Source organism: Protopterus annectens, chromosome 9.part0 (genome assembly GCF_019279795.1).
Source record: "Protopterus annectens isolate FY-2018-M chromosome 9.part0, PAN1.0, whole genome shotgun sequence".
Classification (NCBI taxonomy): domain Eukaryota; kingdom Metazoa; phylum Chordata; order Ceratodontiformes; family Protopteridae; genus Protopterus; species Protopterus annectens.
The window spans coordinates 200,578,325-200,597,019 of NC_056743.1; the positions used below are offsets into that span (position 1 = coordinate 200,578,325).

Sequence of the window (18,695 nt, forward strand, 5' to 3'; positions counted from 1 at the left end):
TGAAAAATTATTCAAAACAAAACATTCTCCATGTTGTTAAAATAAACGACACATCCAAGAAACAAACATCATAACTTAGCTCTCCTTAGTTTTAAAACACTCATGATGCTAACACTGTCATTGAAACCAGGGGGTTTAGTTGCATTTAATTTAAGCTGCCACCACAATTCCTTATATTCCAATCGGGCCTCCCACTCACCCCCTCTACTGTCCTGCAAGACCTGATCTAAAATAAAAAACTTAAGTTGCATATTGGGGCATGAACCAAGATGTTTATAAAAAGCATTGTTTTCCTTCTTAGAAACATCGTAAAGGTGCTCATATATCCTTCTTCTGAGTGTTCTCTCAGTTTTACCCACGTAAAAACTAGAGGTGGATTGAATGTGCTGAATCTTGTGAGCCCATGGTTGATCTGAGTCTGACCTTTGAACAAGAAGGAAAGGTTCAGCTGTCTAACAAAAAGTTTTAAATCGACTAAAATAGTACATAGATCAAGTCTGCGTGAGGGTACATAATGAAGCCCTTTAGTGAAAAGCTCAAAAAACTCATCAGTGATTGTAATATCAGTAAAATTGTAAATAACAAAAATTGTCCTTTCTAATTAAGACAAAGTAGTCATGTACCCCCTCAAGGGTTTCATGAACAGAAATCCTGGTACAGTCTTCATCTAGAGCCCTTATCTGCTTGTTCTGTTCCAAGCCTGAGGTTGGTGTGAGACATTCCTCCTCCCTGGTCTGCCCGGGGGATAGTGAAAATCCGATGGTCCACTTTGTTTTTTTGAGCAAGCCTCTCACTTCTCCTTGGTACGTCTAGTACAGAATTAGGGGCATTATCATTAAAAACAGTGTCACTATTGTGATTGTAGGAATGCCTAGTATCCTGCCTACCCCTACCAACCAGTGGATAGGCTTTTCCATCCCTGTATTCTGTGAGGTCACGCTCAAGCTTCCTGATCTTGCGATTCACTATCTTTAAACAGAATTGGTCTACTTCATTAAAAACACAATCATATTCCCTTTTGATGCCTAGAAAATTCTTATTTTTAATTACACAATCATTAAGTGATGTTGCCTCCTTAAGTAACACAACATATTTTTCCTCGTAATCTTTTATCATACATTCAAGCATTTCAAGCCCTGCCTTGTTGAAAATTTTAACCAAACTATTGTAAAGGGAAGAACCAGCCACAGCATTATTAGGAAATTTGTAGCAGCGTAACCCCTTCGGGATACGCTGCACACGCAAACATTCTTTCAAGTAGTCTATTTCTAATTGCGTGCATGACACATGTAAAGTAGTCGGCTGACTAGTTGTCATTTTTAATAGTCAAACAGCTCTTTCACAGTAAATTCATAAATAGTGCAGAAAAGTGTATCAGCTCACTGATGTCAGAACAATGAAGTGCAATTCCTCTCTACCCTCCAAACTTCTTAACCCAATGATCAGAAGCAAATACTTAAAATCAGGAACAGATTTTAAATATTGCTCTTCTATCTCTAGAAAGATGCTAGAAAGAAAACCTATGCATTACCAAGCACTGTCTGAGGACACGGTCTGAAATATACATGCCTGTCATTAATTCATGACTGAAGTCCAGAACACTGTGGGCTCACTGCTAGAACTCACCTAGTCAAAATAGGGGAAGCCAACTCAAGCAGTAAACCCATAAAGAGTCGTGTACCCCAGGGATTGGCCTTGGTGCCTCTGTTGTTTTGGATGTACTTTTCTGAGGTGTAGGCCAAAATCGGTGTGCTATGGCTGACCAAGTTTGCAGATGACTGCAAGCTGTGTGCTGTCATTAGTTCCACTAGGGATGTGGACATCCTCCAGGAGGGTCTCACCCAAACAAATGACTGGTGCCAGAAACATGGCCTCAAACTGAATGCCAAAAAAATGCATCATCACCGCCTTTGGGGAGAAAATGTCCCCACAGATTATCATATTAATAACAAGATCCTAAAAACACAATCAGTTGTGATGGACTTGTGCACCCAGGTTGACATCAAACTGACTTTTGACCACCATATTGCCTCTCTCTTGTATGGAAAACTTTCTACATGGCCCACCTCATAAGTAAGCGTATCTCATTCAGTGACAAGGAAGTCGTAACATACCTGTATTCTTCTCTTGTAAGACCCATTATTGAGTACAATGCCCCTTAAGGCATGTACCTCACAAAGCACATGCAGCAGCTGGATAGACCACAGAGGCTCCTCACCAGAAGAATCCAGGGCCTCAAACATCTAGCCTAGACAGGCTAAAAGCCCTGTCCCCCTCTACTCAGTCTCATACAGACTTCTCAGAGGTGACCTCTGACATACAAAGCAATCTCAAACCCTGCCTTTATGGGACTGCTGCATATCCTCAAGTCTAGTTCCACTCGAGTAACCCACACATGTGACCTCAACCAGGTCTGTGACATCAATAGGACTTGTTGGCTGGACAGATTTGTGTCCCAGAGACTATGACTCCTGTGGAACAGACTCCCTCTCCAGGTCAAGCAAAATAACTCATTAACCCTTTTTAAGGTCAACCTGGATAACTGGATGGGAAACAGAAAATACACCCCCTGGGATTCCACCTGTGTCCCTGCTGGACAGGGGTGTCGGGTGCTTCCTTGCTGGAACATGGGCTAAATTCTTGGCTAAGCTTGCAAAGACCTCAAGACCAGTAGCCTAGTAACTTCCTATGAACAATTTGCCAAGATGCCACACATTTTACAAGGGTCAAATCAAATAAGTCTCAATTTATTGTCCAGAATTCTTAAACAAAAGTCAAAATAATTGGTGGGTGGGGAGGATGTCGGATTGGGGACCTTACTGGAATGCACAGTTTCGTGAGGGTGAATATGTGCTCCCATGTGTCCAGTCTATCCCTGATCAGACTACGTACAACCATTTTACTAACTCCACCTGTTATCTTTTTACCTTAGTAGTTAACTCTGACCTTATAACTGGCTGCTCAGTCCCAGTATGAACCTGCATTATTTACATGGTGATAATCCAATTGGATAAATGCAGTTTTGGAAGTGAACATCTCTCCAAACTACAGTGGGACTATGAGGATTTCCTGAACAAGTGCAGGGGATAATGGTTGTGACAACACCACCTCATTTACTGAAGTGTCAGACTGAGTTTCACAGATAAGGTTTACTGTAATCTCTCAATGTCCCCTGTTCTTCCTGTAGCACACTACAAACAGTAAAGTACCAATGGCACCTTCTCCTAGTAGGGCTTCTTCAGGCTAATGTGGTAGTTAGTGTGCGTTTTATGCCTAGAAACTTCATCATACAACTAACATCTTTCGCTTCTTTGTAGGAGTGAAGGGCCCTCCCTTGCAGCTTGGAAGCTTGTTTTGCCAAACAGGAATACATATCACTACCTTTTGTATGAAAGTGTATTTGTATGTTTTTACTGTCATAGGTTCATAGGTAGATACTAGGCTATCAGCCCAAGGGCCTAAGTAAGCCTAGCCAACAAGGTGTACCCTAGCTTTCGACCAGAGCCCCAGAAGTGATCCCTGGGGAGAATTTCCTATTTCCCATCCACTCATCAAGATTTTTCTTGAGTGCTAATGAGGAGCTTTGTTTGATAGGTAGTTTGTTCCAGCGTATGGGAAGTCTCTGGGCCTCCAGCATGTTCTGTTTATTGTGGTGACAAGGTTTAGGACCCTAGAGCATTTAGCTCAGAGGGACTGGGATTTCTTTAAGTGTAGCATGTCCTAAACCTCTGGGTTTGACATAGCTTTGTATGTTAGGCAGAGATTGCCTCTGAGTAGGCGATATGCGACAGAGTAAAGCTGGAGTTTTTTGAGACCGTCTACGTTGGGCATCCCCCCCCTCCCCCCAAAAGGAGAGATATCTATACCAAGCGATTGCAGCCCCCCAAACATCTCCAACGCCCAAGTGAGAACTGCTCTCTCCAAAGCAAAAAACACAGCATCCATGGGACCTGATGGTGTCCCCGGCTGTGTGCTCCACGAACTCAATGAGGAATTAAACCCACAGCTAGGACAGCTGTTTAATCATAGTCTTACCTCTGGATACGCACCAGGAGTGGCGCACTGCAACTGTGGTCCCACTTCACAAAGGCGGTGCCTCCACCGACCCTGGAAATTACCGCCCATTAGCTTGACAAGCCTTATCTGCAAAGCCATGGAGAGGATCATAATGGACCTCATAAATAAAGACATAGGGAATTTGCAGACTTTGGATCCATCCCAGTTTGGCTTTGTCAAAGGCAGATCATGCCTTCTAAACTTGGTTGACTTTTTCAAACAGTCACCAAAGCCATTGATGAGGGAAAGGCAGTCCATACAGCCTACCTCGATCTGGCGAAGGCCTTCGATACAATACCCCACTCGGGTATCATTGAAAAACTCATCAGCTTAAATGTTAACCCATACATCACAAGATGGGTTGCAAACTGGCTGAGTGACAGAACCCACAGGGTCAGAGTTGCTGGCGCCATGTCAGACTCAAAGCCTGTCACAAGTGGTGTACCACAGGGCTCAGTCCTGGGCCCACTCTTGTTTGGCATCTACTTTTCCAAGTACAAGCAAACACAGGAGGGTTATGGCTGACAAAGTTTGCAGATGACTGCAAACTGGGCCATAGTAGAAAACACATCTGACACAGATATCCTTCAGAAGGGTCTCACAGAAACGGATAACTGGTGCCAGAGCCATGGCCTAAAGTTAAATGCCAAAAATGCATAGTCATACCCTTCGGGAAAAACAAGGTTACCCCTAGCTACCAAATAGGTGGCAATCCACTGAGCATAGAAGAAGTTATCAGGGACCTGGGGACCCAGGTTGATAGTAGTCTGTCATTCGACACCCATGTAGCTAAAGTAGTTAGGAAGACCTTCTACATTGCCCACCTTATCATGAAGGGATTCTCATCTAGATCAAGGGAGGTCATAGTCTCCCTATACTCATCACTCATCAGACCAATGATTGAGTACAATGCCCCATTCGAATGTATCTGACCCGACACTTGCAGCAGCTGGAGAGGCCACAAAGTTCCTCACCAAAAGGATAAAGGGTCTCAAACATCTGTCCTATGCTGCCCGACTGAAAGAACTCCAGCTCTATTCAGTCGCCACCGCTTGCTCAGAGGTGACCTTTGCCTAACATACAAGGCCATGTCAAACCCAGATTTGATGAATATGCTTCACCTCAAAAAATCTAGATCCGTCAGAGCCACAAGGGCGGGAGACTTAAACCTTGACACGGCTATTAATAGGACGCTGGAGGGATAGATTCATCACCCAAAGACTCCCTATGCTGTGGAATAAAATCCCGGTATATGTGAGGCAGAGCACCTCGCTGGCCTTGTTCAAGAGAAATCTTGACCAATGGATGGGAGATCGCAGATATACCCCAGGGATTACCTCAGTGTCACTGCTCAACAGAGGCACAGCAAAATAATGGGTATAGTTCCCCATACTAAAGGGGTGGCGTAAGCCACAAAACTATGGGCTAGGCTTGTAAATGCCCTCGGGCAGATAGCCTAGTATGAACCTATGAACCTATGAACCTATCTGAGGCCAGTAATCCTCTTTGTGAGGTACTTCTGTGGCCTTTCCAGCTGTTGTAGCTGTCTTGTGAGCTACATTCCAAAAGGGACATTGTACTCTTTAATGGGTCTGAGTGACTAGTAGAAGGGAATAAAGACCTTTTTTTTTTTTTCCCTGGATGAGAACCCTTTTGTGATGTTTGCCACATAGAGAGATTTCCTGACCACTGGGTGGTGTTAGACTGCCACCTATGTGGTAGTTCATGGGTACAGAGTTTTTACCAAAGTGGATGACAATGCACTTTTTGGCATTGAGCTTGAGGCCATGGCTCTGACATCAGGCATCTGTCTCAGTGAGGGCCCTTCTGTAGGATGTCTACTTCATTTGGGGACTCGATTATAGCTCCTAGTTTGCAGTCATCTGCAAACTTCGTTAGCCAGAGACCTCCAGTGTTAGCCTGCACTTCAGAGAAGTAGATACCAGATTGGAGAGAATCTAGGACCGAACCCTGTGGTACTCCACTTGTCACTGGTTTAAAGTCTGATTTGGAGTGTGCAACTTTTACAGTGTGGGTTCTGTCAGTGATGCAGTTAGCAACCCATCTTGTGATGTAGGGATTTATACCTAGTTTAGTGAGTTTATCTATAATTCCAGAATGAGGGATGGTGTCAAAAGCCTTGGTGAGGTAAAGATAGGCTGTGTGAACCTCCTTACCCTAGTCTCTGGCTTTGTTGACTGCTTTAAAGAAATCTATCAGGTTTAGGAGACATGATCTGCCTTTTACAAACCTGAACTCAGTGGGGTCCAGAGTTTGGAGGTCTGTTTATAAGTTCCATGATATGTTCCATGGCCTTGCAGACCAGGCTAATAAGGTGATAGTTCCTGGGGTCTGTGGTGGCTCCCCCTTTGTGGAGTATAACTGTTGCTGTGTGCCATTCAGTGGGCACAAAGCCTGAAGTGAGGCTATGGTTGAACATGGTACTTGGGTGGGGAGCCAGTTTGTTCTGAAGTTCATGTAAAATGCAGCCTGGGATGTTTTCCTGTCCCATGGATGCTGTGTTCTTGGCTTTAGAGAGTGCATTTTTTACCTGCGTAGTTGTGATTACAGGGACTCTGCATTCATCTGCTATAGATATGGGCCCTTTAGGGGTTGAGGGGGGGGGGGTAAAGTTAACACTGAACCTATCTGCCAAGATGTTGGCAATATTAGTTGGGTCTGTAAATTTTGTGCCATTGCTGCAACTCGGAGCAGATCTGGGTGTTGCCATTGAGATTCTTGACATAGCTATAGAATGCTTTGTGGTTGTCCTTAGAATCAGTGGCCATTTAGTTTTCATAACTAGCTTTGGAGGATTTTGAAGGATCTGAGCCTCTTACTGAGGCTTATCAGGGAGCTCCTCCTCTATGGGATTTTACTCACTTTTTGCAAAAGTTTCTTCTGTTGTATTTGTTTATGGCAGGGGACCACCAGATTGGCTTCCTTTTTTTTTTTTTTTTTTGGGAGATAGGGTCGTGGTTCTGTGCATGGATAGCACAATCCATGCACTTGTGTATGTGTTGTATAGAGTGCATTTGAGTAGGATTTGGCAGTTTTAACTGTATTGTCCATCTGCATGGGTGTCATGAAGTTTGCCACTTCTGTCTTAAGCATGAAGTTGGCTTTGAAGACATTTTTTAGAGTGGTTTCCTTAACGGGGTGGGGGCAGGATGTGGATATCTAGGGTGATTAGCTTATGGTCGGATCTGAGCAATGAGGAGTTGACCTTAGGTGTGGAACACCAGTCACTCATGTTGGTAATGACTAGGTCTAGGATATTGTTGCCCCTGGTGGGGGCATGGATGATTTGATCCAGGACATTGGAATTTATGAATTCCAGAAAGCGTTGCGTGAAGGAGTTGGTACATGAGTAGTTTACCCATTTAATGGTGGGGTACCTGAAATCGTCCATTATTAGGGTGTTTGGTTGAACCTTAATATTTTCCAGTATATCAAGAAAAGAGGAGTGCGAATCCTGGGGGCATGGTGGGGGATCTGTAGCAAGCTACAATTTGGATTGCAGTTTTGCCCAGAGTTAGTTGCATGTGGATAATCTCGGATGCATTAGGCTGTGCAACTAGCTTGGAGGTGTGGATATCCTTAATGAATATGGACCCACCTCCTCCTTTAGTGTTTTGGTCCAGTTAATGTGGCCGAAAGGTGTGGTATGAATTTTATAGCCTGGTAATGCAGGTGTGCTCTCTGGAGCCTTGAACCAGGTCTCAGTCACTGCACAGATATCGATGTTCTCCATTTTAAGGAGTGCCTCGATTGAGTGCATTTTGAGGATTAGACTTATAGCATTGAGTAGCATTACCCTCCGTTTTTGCATGCCAGTACCTGTTACGCTGGTGAATTTGTCATTTAAACCTTGCCTAAAAAAGGCACTATAGGGGCAGCAAGAGCCTTAGCCAGTATCCTGTCCAGTCATACTAAACCTGTTCACCTTGCTGCATCTGTGCCAACACCAGTAGCTTTTAAGCTTATTCCTGAAGTGTAGTACATATTCCACATGAGAAGTTTTGAGAGAAATTTCTTCTACCTTGCGGTCATTAAGAATCAAGTCTGTAGGTCTCTTGTCTGGCAGTGATATCATTATAATATGACTAATATGTGCTATTTTTGGACTGATCAATGATTTTGTGTCTAGCCAGGCTGAGCCTGTAATGGTGCATCCTAAGGGACAGTATTGGCAAGGCTTTGATGGCAGTGAGAATAAACTGCCCTGAATTTCCTATACATCAATATTATACACTGGTCTGCACACAAAGAAAAACCCAATGACTATAAAAAAGCTCCAATTTCAAAACAATCAATGTATTTTGGGGCACCTTTTATATTCAAATAAGAAACGGATCAGGTACTTGTCCAGTTCCTGCTTAAATCCATATTAGAATGCTCTCAGCTTAATAGTAGGGTTGCATTTCTCCAACAAATCATTTGTTTGGGGATGTTAGTAGGAACTTCTTTTTGTAGAAATGTTGTGGGATAGAAAAAAAATCAGCTAGCCTGAGGTGAAGTTGTCCTGTGTCAGTATTTCCCAGAAAAAATGTACATTCCTGAATTTTTCTAAAGTCGTCTCATGGTATCTAGTTGCATAATTCACCACCATTCACATACATCTCTCACGTGTTTGGGTGGGTAGTAAGAGGCCCTATAACATCCATGGCTGTCCTTTGAAATAGTTCTTCAGTAACAGAGACCGCAAAACCATCCTTAGCATCATCTCCTACCTTCCTATCCTTTGGAACTACTCAGTTTTCTTACACAACTTTGTCCCATCATTTGCAGTAACTGGCCAATAGAAATTTAGCATAAATATCCTCTTTGTATACTTTATGCCTAGAAATAAGTAGTCAGTTTTGACTACTTTTAGCATGAAGCAGTCCCTGCTGCTGAACCTCTTAATTTGTATTGCAGTATATCATCCTGTTCTGGCCATACCAAATAATGTTCCATGATCTTCCTCCCTTCCTTGTGAGCTAGGCTTATCCAGTCACTGGGTTTTCATATGCACCTAAATACCAGTCCCATAGACACACACACTGCCAACTCCTGACAACAGTGAAATTTTGATTGCAGGTGCACATACCCCTTTCTGCAAGGCAAACCTGTCACTCCAGTTATTAACCAAACTACTAACTGGCATGTATAGCTACACCCATGAACTCTCATTGGCTACTTGTATATTCTGTCATTCAGAAATGAAACCATCTTATTCGTATACATAAAGTGAAGCTTAATCCCAGTCTCCCTATATCCAAATGTCTGCTGAACATTCATAGCCTTTGTCCAGCAACACACAGCCTAATACCACATGTACACATTACCTACTGTGTCCTACATCTACCTCACTAACAAAACACAGAAGAGTCCAATAGTGACTATACAACTCCGATGTACACCCCATACAATCACAATTTCAAGTTAATACCAAACCAGTCAAGTGCATCCATTTCACTAAAAGTCGCACATCTGCCATATATATAACTCCAAGAAGTACATTTGACAAATTCTCAATGCACCATATGCATACATCTTTTACAAGCAGACACTCCCACAACATTTAACCTTTGTCGAACTGAAAACGCAGAATTTCTGTTGCACATAAAAGGTTTGCTCGAAAGAAATGCACATTTAGTATTAATCTGCTATACTGTAAATCTATTCTGTTTAGACAAATTATTTCACCACTATGAAACATACCCGAACAGTGTCAGTACAAGCTTTCATGCTTAAAAACACACTGCAATCCCAATATGGTGAGTTTCTTAAAGATTATCTCTCTGAAAGCCAGTTTAGAGATAATAAATCAATGAAGGTACGTTTGACATTCACAGTAAGCATTATGCATTTTCCTAAATGCTTAAGTATATAGATCAAATAATTTAGATAATATTTTGTGGTGATATTCTTTCATCTTAACATGAATTTAAAAAAGAAAAAAAAAGTCTAGCAAACCTTAGAGTAAAGTTGCATACTTACGGCTCTGGAGAGTGCATTGGAGAAGATGCATGCCGAATGTACTGAGTACACTGAAAAATACGGAAAGCTAAGCTGGCAAGGAAATCCCGTGCAGACAGAAGGCCAGCAACAGGACGGAGTTGAAATCCAGTCCTCTCTGCAAAATAGAGCCTGTTTTTAAAAATGTTGGAATTCTAGCTCTTGATTTATATTATAAAGCATGTACTCTAAACTGTAATTTTTATATTGCCATTCATAAAAACTGATAAGATTCTTTCATGCTCAATATATCAAAATAGATAAAATTAAAAAATAAAATTGGTTTCAATTAGCACTTTTTAATAGGCTGATTTTATACTGTAATACATCAGGACTAATTTCAAAAGGCATTCATTTTCTTAACTCTTATAAAGGTAAGCATCACAACCCTATGTTTTGTAGGTCATTTTTCACTTTACACAAGTGACCATTTTAAAATAGAATCACTGTTAAATCTGTTTTGTAAACCAATTACTTTTGCAATGCAACCTGACAATGAGCAGTCAGAAGGCATTCTGAATATTGACTGAAGCATCATTTCATTTTTCGGTTCCCAGCCAGCCTCACTTTTCCTGGCAAACCTCAATGCCCTCATCTATTACCATGCCTACCAGCCTCTTCTACAACCTCCCAAACTATCACTGTTCTACAGCTGGGGCCAGCATGGAATCTAAAGGTATCCTGGGGGAGTGCTTCCACTAGGGATTTTTTCATTTATGACTTACCCCTTGATTTCTCCCTCCCCTGTGTTCACCTGCTGCATCTAAGAGTGATGCCACTCTATGGGCCATGCTTATACATAGCAAATGCCAAGCTGAATACCCTCCCTCTGTGGATGGGCACTCCCATTCCTACCTGGCAGCCCTCTGATGTCCAAGCTGCCAATAAAATCTGGGTCACCTGGTCTGAATTTTGGACTTTATCCCTTTATGCCATGGTGCTGGCTATACCCACTATTTCTTCATACATTCTTAACATCAAAACATGACTGGCATTTTTAGTAGATAAAGAATTCTTTGCCTGCCTCATTTGTCATTTCCCTTTACAGGTATGGGTGATTTTAACTCACCCCAATTTCCTTGATGGGATTCTATGGCATAATTTTATTGAAAAAAATGGAAAAAAAAAAAAAACCTGTGTTGGATAAAGCAGGGCAAACCACCACCACCGTCATGCAAGGAACTTTATCCTTTTGCATTCACTAACAACTAAATATAATCCAGCCTAATGTTGCACCTGCTAGGAGGAAAGGAGCATTTTAATAAACAGTGTCCTGTCAGACAAGAATGATTAAACCAAGCTACCCTACCCCACAACAAATAACAATTAGTACAAGCAACAGTTGCTTTAATTCAGTCCACAGTAGAGCTACGTTCTTTTAACATTATGTATATGGGTGCATGTGCATGTCCACAAAAACATTCATTTATGGCAGAGTACCAACAAATTGCTGAAGGTTAGAACATAGGAAATGAGAAAAAAATAATTGTGCTGAATTAAAGAATTTCTTCATTTGTAACATTTTTTAATAATTACTCATCTTATTTGCAACGTTCATCATCTTATTTCTTGCATTTACTTTTCTTGTATCACATATTTGCATAACGAGACATTGTCTAATCTACTGTATTAAGTATATGTAACATCTTTCCTCCCTGTAACCCTCCCTTACACCCACCGTTAAAAAGCCTAGAAATGGTCCTGGAAAAGGAAATCGGAAAAGGCCATTCGAAGTTCAAACCAAAAAACTGGATACAATTTGACGGTTAGTGAGAACCAATTGTTGCAGGAGCTTTGGGCTAGTAACAATATAAGAGTTATGGAACCTGATAAGGGAGGGGGTATTGTACTGATGGACAGGATTTTATACGAGTCCAAAATGTTTGCTATTTTGCATGATGAAAATACTTACAGCCAAGTATCTCTTAATGAAATTCACATTGCTTACAAAAAGATAGATTTTGCCCTGAAGGACCTATTTGATCAGGGCGTTATTGATTTTGAATCCTATTCCTACTCAGAAAACAATAGGCCCAGGGTTCCATCTATCTTTGGGATACCAGACACAAAGAGTGTGGAAGATCTGCCTCTTAGGCCAATTGTGGCTTCCCAAGGGTCCAAAATAGCCAATTTGACGAAATTCCTTGATTCGAAGTTGAAAAAGTTGTGGAAAGGAGAAACTCATATTTTACAAGACTCTTGGGATTTTTTTTTTTATGTAAATTTAAGGCTGAACATTGTGAAAATTTGACATTTGTTACTACTGATGTTGTGAATTTGTTTTCTGTCATTCCCCATGATGTTGGACTTCTATGGTTGGAGGAAGCTCTGAGGACAGGACGGGGTAACTGACGATGATATTTTTATTTGTCTGGAACTTGCTGAACCAGTACTGGAAAAACAATTTTTGATTTTTTGAGGGAGAGTTTTTTCAAGCAGAAACATGGTGTAGCAATGGGGGCCAGTTGTGCCCCCACTTATGCTAATATTATCGTGGCTACATGGGAGTACAAGTACATTATGCATAGCAGATTTGCCAGTTCCTGGACAGTATATAGCCGATACCTGGAATGATATTTGTTTGTTCTGGGTTGATAGCCTGACTAAATTGGATGAATTTGTACTATACATTTCCCAAACCACTTCATTTTTGAAATTTACCTATCATAGTACAATTGATTGTATGAATTATTTGTATGAACTATTTGGACATCTCCCTACAAAAGATATGTTCATGTTTTAAGTCCTCTGTATACAGGAAAGGGACTTTTTCCAACTCTTATTCGAGTTTTTCTAGTGCCCACCTGCATTTTCAAAAAAGGGGTATCATCAAGGGACAATACGTGAGGCTCAGCCATATGACATCAAGTGATGATGACTTCCACTTAGTGTGACACCCTATGAAGCATGCTTTTGGATAGATGTTACCCAGGTGAGCTGGTACAAGAGGTCCAAAATTGTGTTTCGGCAGGAAGAACTGATAGGTATTTTCCTATTCTAGGTAAGGGTTCCTTTATCCCAAACAAAAAGGGTGGACACGAGGTTGAGCAGCCAGGAATTCAGTAGGGCATTCATAACTAATTATAGTGGGGATGCCTACTGCATTAAAAATGTTTTGGAAAAGGAATGGGCCAGATTTTCCGAATTCACAGATCTGGAAAACCTCAAAGGTAAACTTTAAGGTGGTCTTTTGAAAAGGTAGGAACATAAAACAGCTTTTAGAACAAGCAAACCACATTTTAATGTATTCTCATCTAGAAAAAATGGTACTTAAAAATGTGGTGCTTGCAACCAATGTTCCTATATATTCCAGGGTGAGAAGATGTACCTTTTAGCTAGACAAAAATATGCGACAGGGAAGGGTTATTTTAATTGCAATTCTTCTGGGCTGGTCAACATAGTTTGTGGGTCCTGTGATACATTGGTAAAACTGAAAGACCACTGAAACATAGAATCTATGAGCACATGAACGACGCAAGGAATAAGAACTCAAAAAATGCTATGTTCAGACATACCCTAGATTGTACTGGAGCTAATTTCAGAATTTTTGTTGTTGATTCAGTACCTAAGGAGGCTAGAGGGTGGAGCCTGGGAAACTAAGCTCGAGTACAGAGAGCTGTTTTGGCTTGGAAGCTAATAGGGTCCCAAGTTTAAATGACCATATTTTCCTGGCCCCACTTTTAAAGTTGAGATCTGCTAAATTATAATGATTTAATAAATCTTTTAATTTAATAATTTTTAAATTTTTTAATATAATTTTTATAGCTTCAAATTAATAAATATATAAAAAATATACAAAAACATACATCAAATTCATATGTTTACATCAATTGTTTTAAACATGGTGTGTTTAAATCTTTTTTGTGATATGTAATACTGATATTTGGTTAAGTTATTGTATTTGATACTTTTTCCTTTAAACTTGAGTAATTTGATGTATTAACACTTTGATTGGCTAATTGATTAATTCCATATATAAGGGTTGCTATGGCACCTGTCTTTATCTGATGAAGTCTGGGAGATGCTCGGATGAAACCGCATTAGTTTGCTTTATGGAGCATTTATTTTACAAGTTGTCTTGCTGTTGCCTAAATAAATCACTGTTTTACTGCTCCAAGTTCCTGTTTTCTGCTTCTTAGTTTCATTCACTGGAATGGTTGCTGTTCATGTGAGATTCGTGATTTAATAATTACTCATCTTATTTGCAACATTCATCTTGCTGTTTAAATAGAAAAATAATTTCTTGCATGTACTTTTCTTGTATCACATTATATTTGCATAATGGCAGAATGAGACATTGTCTAATCTACTGTATTAAGTATATGTAACATCTTACCTCCCTGTATCCCTACTTTTTTTCATCTCAGTTGTTAGAATGACAGGTTTTGCATTGGCATGCATTTTCTGAAGGTGAAACATAAGTGTCGGTCATTATTTCGTTATTTCAATCCCTAATTTGCCAAAAAATCACATTTTATGAGGGAGGAGATAAAAAATAAGGTAAAAATTTGGACAAACAGTTCTGCAGAGTTTGCTAACCAGTGACATCCTGCTTTCTTTCTCCTCTTTAATTATATGGTCTAAGTAAAGTGCATTCTAGTCCTAACAGCCTAATAGCATCATATTCATTGTTATGGTGACTGCAGTGTGTCACTATAGTCCAAAATCGGATAATGTGCATTTAGAAAATTAAACAAGCACTTGTCACAATGATAGATAAAAATTCTGAGTTTCAAATTTGAGGACACAGAATTTAATTTTGATGGTTTGTCATGAGGGTGGTCCCCTGCACTTCTGTACAATGTTAGAACCACTTTCAAACCCTCAGCATAGTGAAATGAGTGGTTTCCTGGATGCATCAAATTTGACAAAATGTTTAATGTTATATATTGAAACCACTCTTAATTTAATAGTTAATCTACTAATATGACTACTGATAGTAGTTTTCTAGGTTGGGATGCAAGGCTTATAAGGGCCCTGGTGGTTCTTGGCCAAAAATAACACACACGAATGTATTAAAAAAAATATGGGGCCGATATGTTTGTGATGTGAGGTATTGCCATCTATGCCAGGAGAAATACACCTGTATGTCAGACTGTGTATTGTAACTGTTGACATTAATATATTGTAACAGAAGACACCAGAAGAGAAGAGGTTAATCTCAGTCCAGCTAACTGAAAAAATAATCTGAAATTAAATTACCTATTTTAGGCCATAAAGATTGTATCTTACAGTTCTGATTGAAGCCAGAGACAAAATGCCTGTGAAAACCAGGACTTGGAATCCTACTGTATTGCTCTTGGGGATGAATAATTGCTACCCTGGAAGGGTGGAAACTTCTGAAATGGTTTTATAGCTTCCAGATGCTTTAACACATCTTAGCAAAGATGTGTGTGTATGTGTATTATGGCACCCATCTGTTAGATTCTGCTTCAGTTGCTAGTAAAGAGGGTGGTGTGGGAACCAGAATTCAGATGACCAGATGTGTGTGATGTCATTCTGTAAGCCACCACTGAAATGCTTCAATACTAGATGAGACAGACGTCTTGGGGCAGTCTGATTTTGAAACCTGACAAAGAAGGAAGATCCACTCACCCACTTCATTTTGCCTCACTTTAGTAAGCAACTAGGGGACAGTAATTTTTCAGATCAGTTAGGAAAATATAGTGAGATTAATCAAGTATTGTATTTCTGTATTTGTGTGAACCTTTCCATCAGTGTTATTTTTAATATTTCCTGTGATTGAAGCTCTTTATTTTAAATAGATAATTAGTACTTTCATGTTCCTTCATTATTATTAAATATATTTAAACTTTTTATTGTGGCTGGTCTTTTAGATAATATTTAACTTTTGAGAGTACTTGTATCTATTTGGTGACACTGTGGCTGCTCCTGAAAGCCTTGCTGTATTGGTCAAATGCTACCATTTGTATTAGTATTAATTTTACTCGGCATAATTACGTACCCTTGTAAGAGCCTTAGAGTAGCTGGCTTTGGAGTGTTCTGATGGCAGTACCTACCTTAGTCTAGGCAGAGGGGCATAACTGGTAAAACTGTTCCAGTCTTTCCCAGGTTGTGTGTGTGTGAAAATCTAATCTCAATGTGTGTGTGTCAGCCAAATGGAGCAGGGACAGAGCATTGGCGGCTTCACAGAGAGAGTGGAGGAGGACTTAGCTTGGATCTCTTATCTAAGGACTCAACTTTACAGCTGGCTGGTGGGGAGTCTTATTGGGAGGCTGGAGAGAAACCCAGCCCCTGGACTGAGTGTGGTCCCTGTGTGCTCTTGAGGAAAATTGTGCGTGGTGCAGAGAGCTGCATCTGAAAATACTGTGTGTATCCAGTTTTGTTCCAGATGAATGTCCCTCACTGATATCCCTGGTGAGGACTGAGACTCCTTAATCACTGGCCCAGAGGAGGGATGTCACAATGTTTAATGTGGTTTATGTTAATTTTCACTACAAAATCATTTCAGTCAGTCTTTCTTGCACTTAACTGACTGGAACAGTTTACTGTAGCCTTAATCATCTTGGCACATTAAAGATGTGGATATGACATAATAAAATAACCCAGAATACCTTTATGTAGCAGTCCATTGAGTGATGGATGACTTACTAAGAGAGCAGTGTTTGAGAGAGTGTATAGGTTTGCTCTTTACAAATGTAACTGTTCTGTGTATAGGCCGAATGCATTTTAACCAGCATACTTAAATTATAAATAATTGCCTGCATTCTTGAACTTATTAAAAATGTGGCATCCTGTTGAAATTGATTAGTACTTCATAACCCCTGCATTTACTAGTCCTACAAAAGAAACTTTTGGTTATTCTATACAATGGTAGATACCTGATTTGATTCTAAATATTTTATTTCAAATGATGTTTTCCAGCGTTGTTCTCAGTTGCTAATATAGGTATGCATGCTTTTATTATTCAGGTAGATGGACTGGCCAGTTCATGTTTTTCACTCATGACCTGAGTTGGAGAATAATTTATAAAAAATGACACAAAACTTGCCACTAGATTAGATGGCATCTGCTTAACAGCAGAAGGAGACAGTAAGCCTCTCTAGTGTGCCCTTTTAAGTTCCTTAACATTGTACCACCCATGCATCCAAACTCTGACATCACACTTTATAAACCTGCCCCACAACTTCATGAATTTCTCCATGGGTTCCTTGTCCCACCACACATTTTGGTAGTAATTTCCACAGGTTCACAGCCCAGTGAAGTGCTTTCATTTCTCCACCCTTTACATCTCTCTGTCATAATCATGTTTACCAGTATCTTGTTCTCTTGTCTCTCCTATGGCCTGTGTGATGTATATTCCATTCCCTCTATCTAGTGGGTCCTTCTATTAGCTTTCCTATGATGCAGTTACCATTACAGGGCCTCCAGAAGTATACACAGAATCCAAGGAGTGGTCTGCCCAAGTTCTTGAAGAGTTTATCTCCATGAGGATGCACCCCATCATTCTGTTGGCTCCTACTGCACTTTCACTCTGCCTCTGATAATTTTGTCCAAGTGTGATCAACAGCCCTCTTCAGATCCTGTTTTGTCTCTTTGTGAAGAGTCCCCACTAGCCCTCTAGCTGATGGATCACACCAGGGTTGTTATGACTTAAGTTTTTGTATTGAATTTCAAATACCACCTTTTGCACACTTGGTCAGACCTTCCAAATCCTTTGCAAGATGCACCTCCCAACATCTACTACTGTATTACCTTTGTTTGTGTTATCAGTAAAGAGGGTGATGTGTTTTCTTTCCTCTTAGATGTTTGAAACAAAAACTTGAGTACTGGGTCCAGAACTAACCCTGGCAGTACTTGAGATGTCACTTTAATTTCCTAACACTGTCCTCCTTACCACAATCCTCTGTGTCCTACCATTCAAACTTGCAGCTCTCTAGTTTCTCAGGCTTGGCCCTAAACCCTATCCATCCAGTTTTATACCAAGTCTGCTGTAGGAACTGTGCCAAAGGCCTTATTGAAACAAAAGTAGACCATTTCTGTTGGTATTCCCATATCAAGTTCATCTAGGACACTGCCCTAACTCTGGGTCAGGTTTTGACTGTCTGCTAATCTGGCCTAGAATCCAGTTTGGCTGCTATTCAGGAAATTATTTTCTAGAAGTGCTATAAGCCTTTTGCTTAGTTTGACTTTACCTGCATTACTGATGTTTAATATAACAGGCCTGTATGTTTCCATACTTTTTTTTGGTCTCCCCATATTGTAGAAAGGTATGACAATTACCATATAGTTCTTGCCAGTGATACACTTGACTACCTTTGTCAAGAGGTCTACCATATTTAGAAGACTTCTGTGGACTCTGAAGAAGCCCATTCAACTCTTGTACTTTATTTTCCTTAAGAGCAGCAAGCTCTTTATGAACTTATTACTAAACTGTCCATCTACTTTTCTTTCCACTCTGCCATTCCCTACCTCATAACATAGCCCCCCCATCCTTGCCTTTGTGTAGAATGAAGCTAAGTATTCATTCAGTGCCTCTACTTTTTGCAGTCTTTAGTGATCTCTCTCCCATATTTGCTCATATTGTCCAGTTTTCTGTCACCTTCCCTAATACTGATATGTGCTTAAAATGTCCTTGCTTCCTGTATTGATTCATTGTGCTCGCTTCATAACTG

General features: G+C 40.4%; 1 protein-coding gene across 2 annotated transcripts in view; it reads right to left on the reverse strand.

The window, feature by feature from the left end:
* Nucleotides 1–18,695, reverse strand: part of TH (tyrosine hydroxylase) — a 1,190,719-nt gene that overhangs the window by 198,608 nt on the left and 973,416 nt on the right. For both annotated transcript variants that reach the window (XM_044082744.1, XM_044082743.1), the window contains one exon: nucleotides 10,042–10,177. In XM_044082744.1, the coding sequence (XP_043938679.1) occupies nucleotides 10,042–10,177 (136 nt within the window). The remainder of the gene's footprint in view (nucleotides 1–10,041; nucleotides 10,178–18,695) is intronic.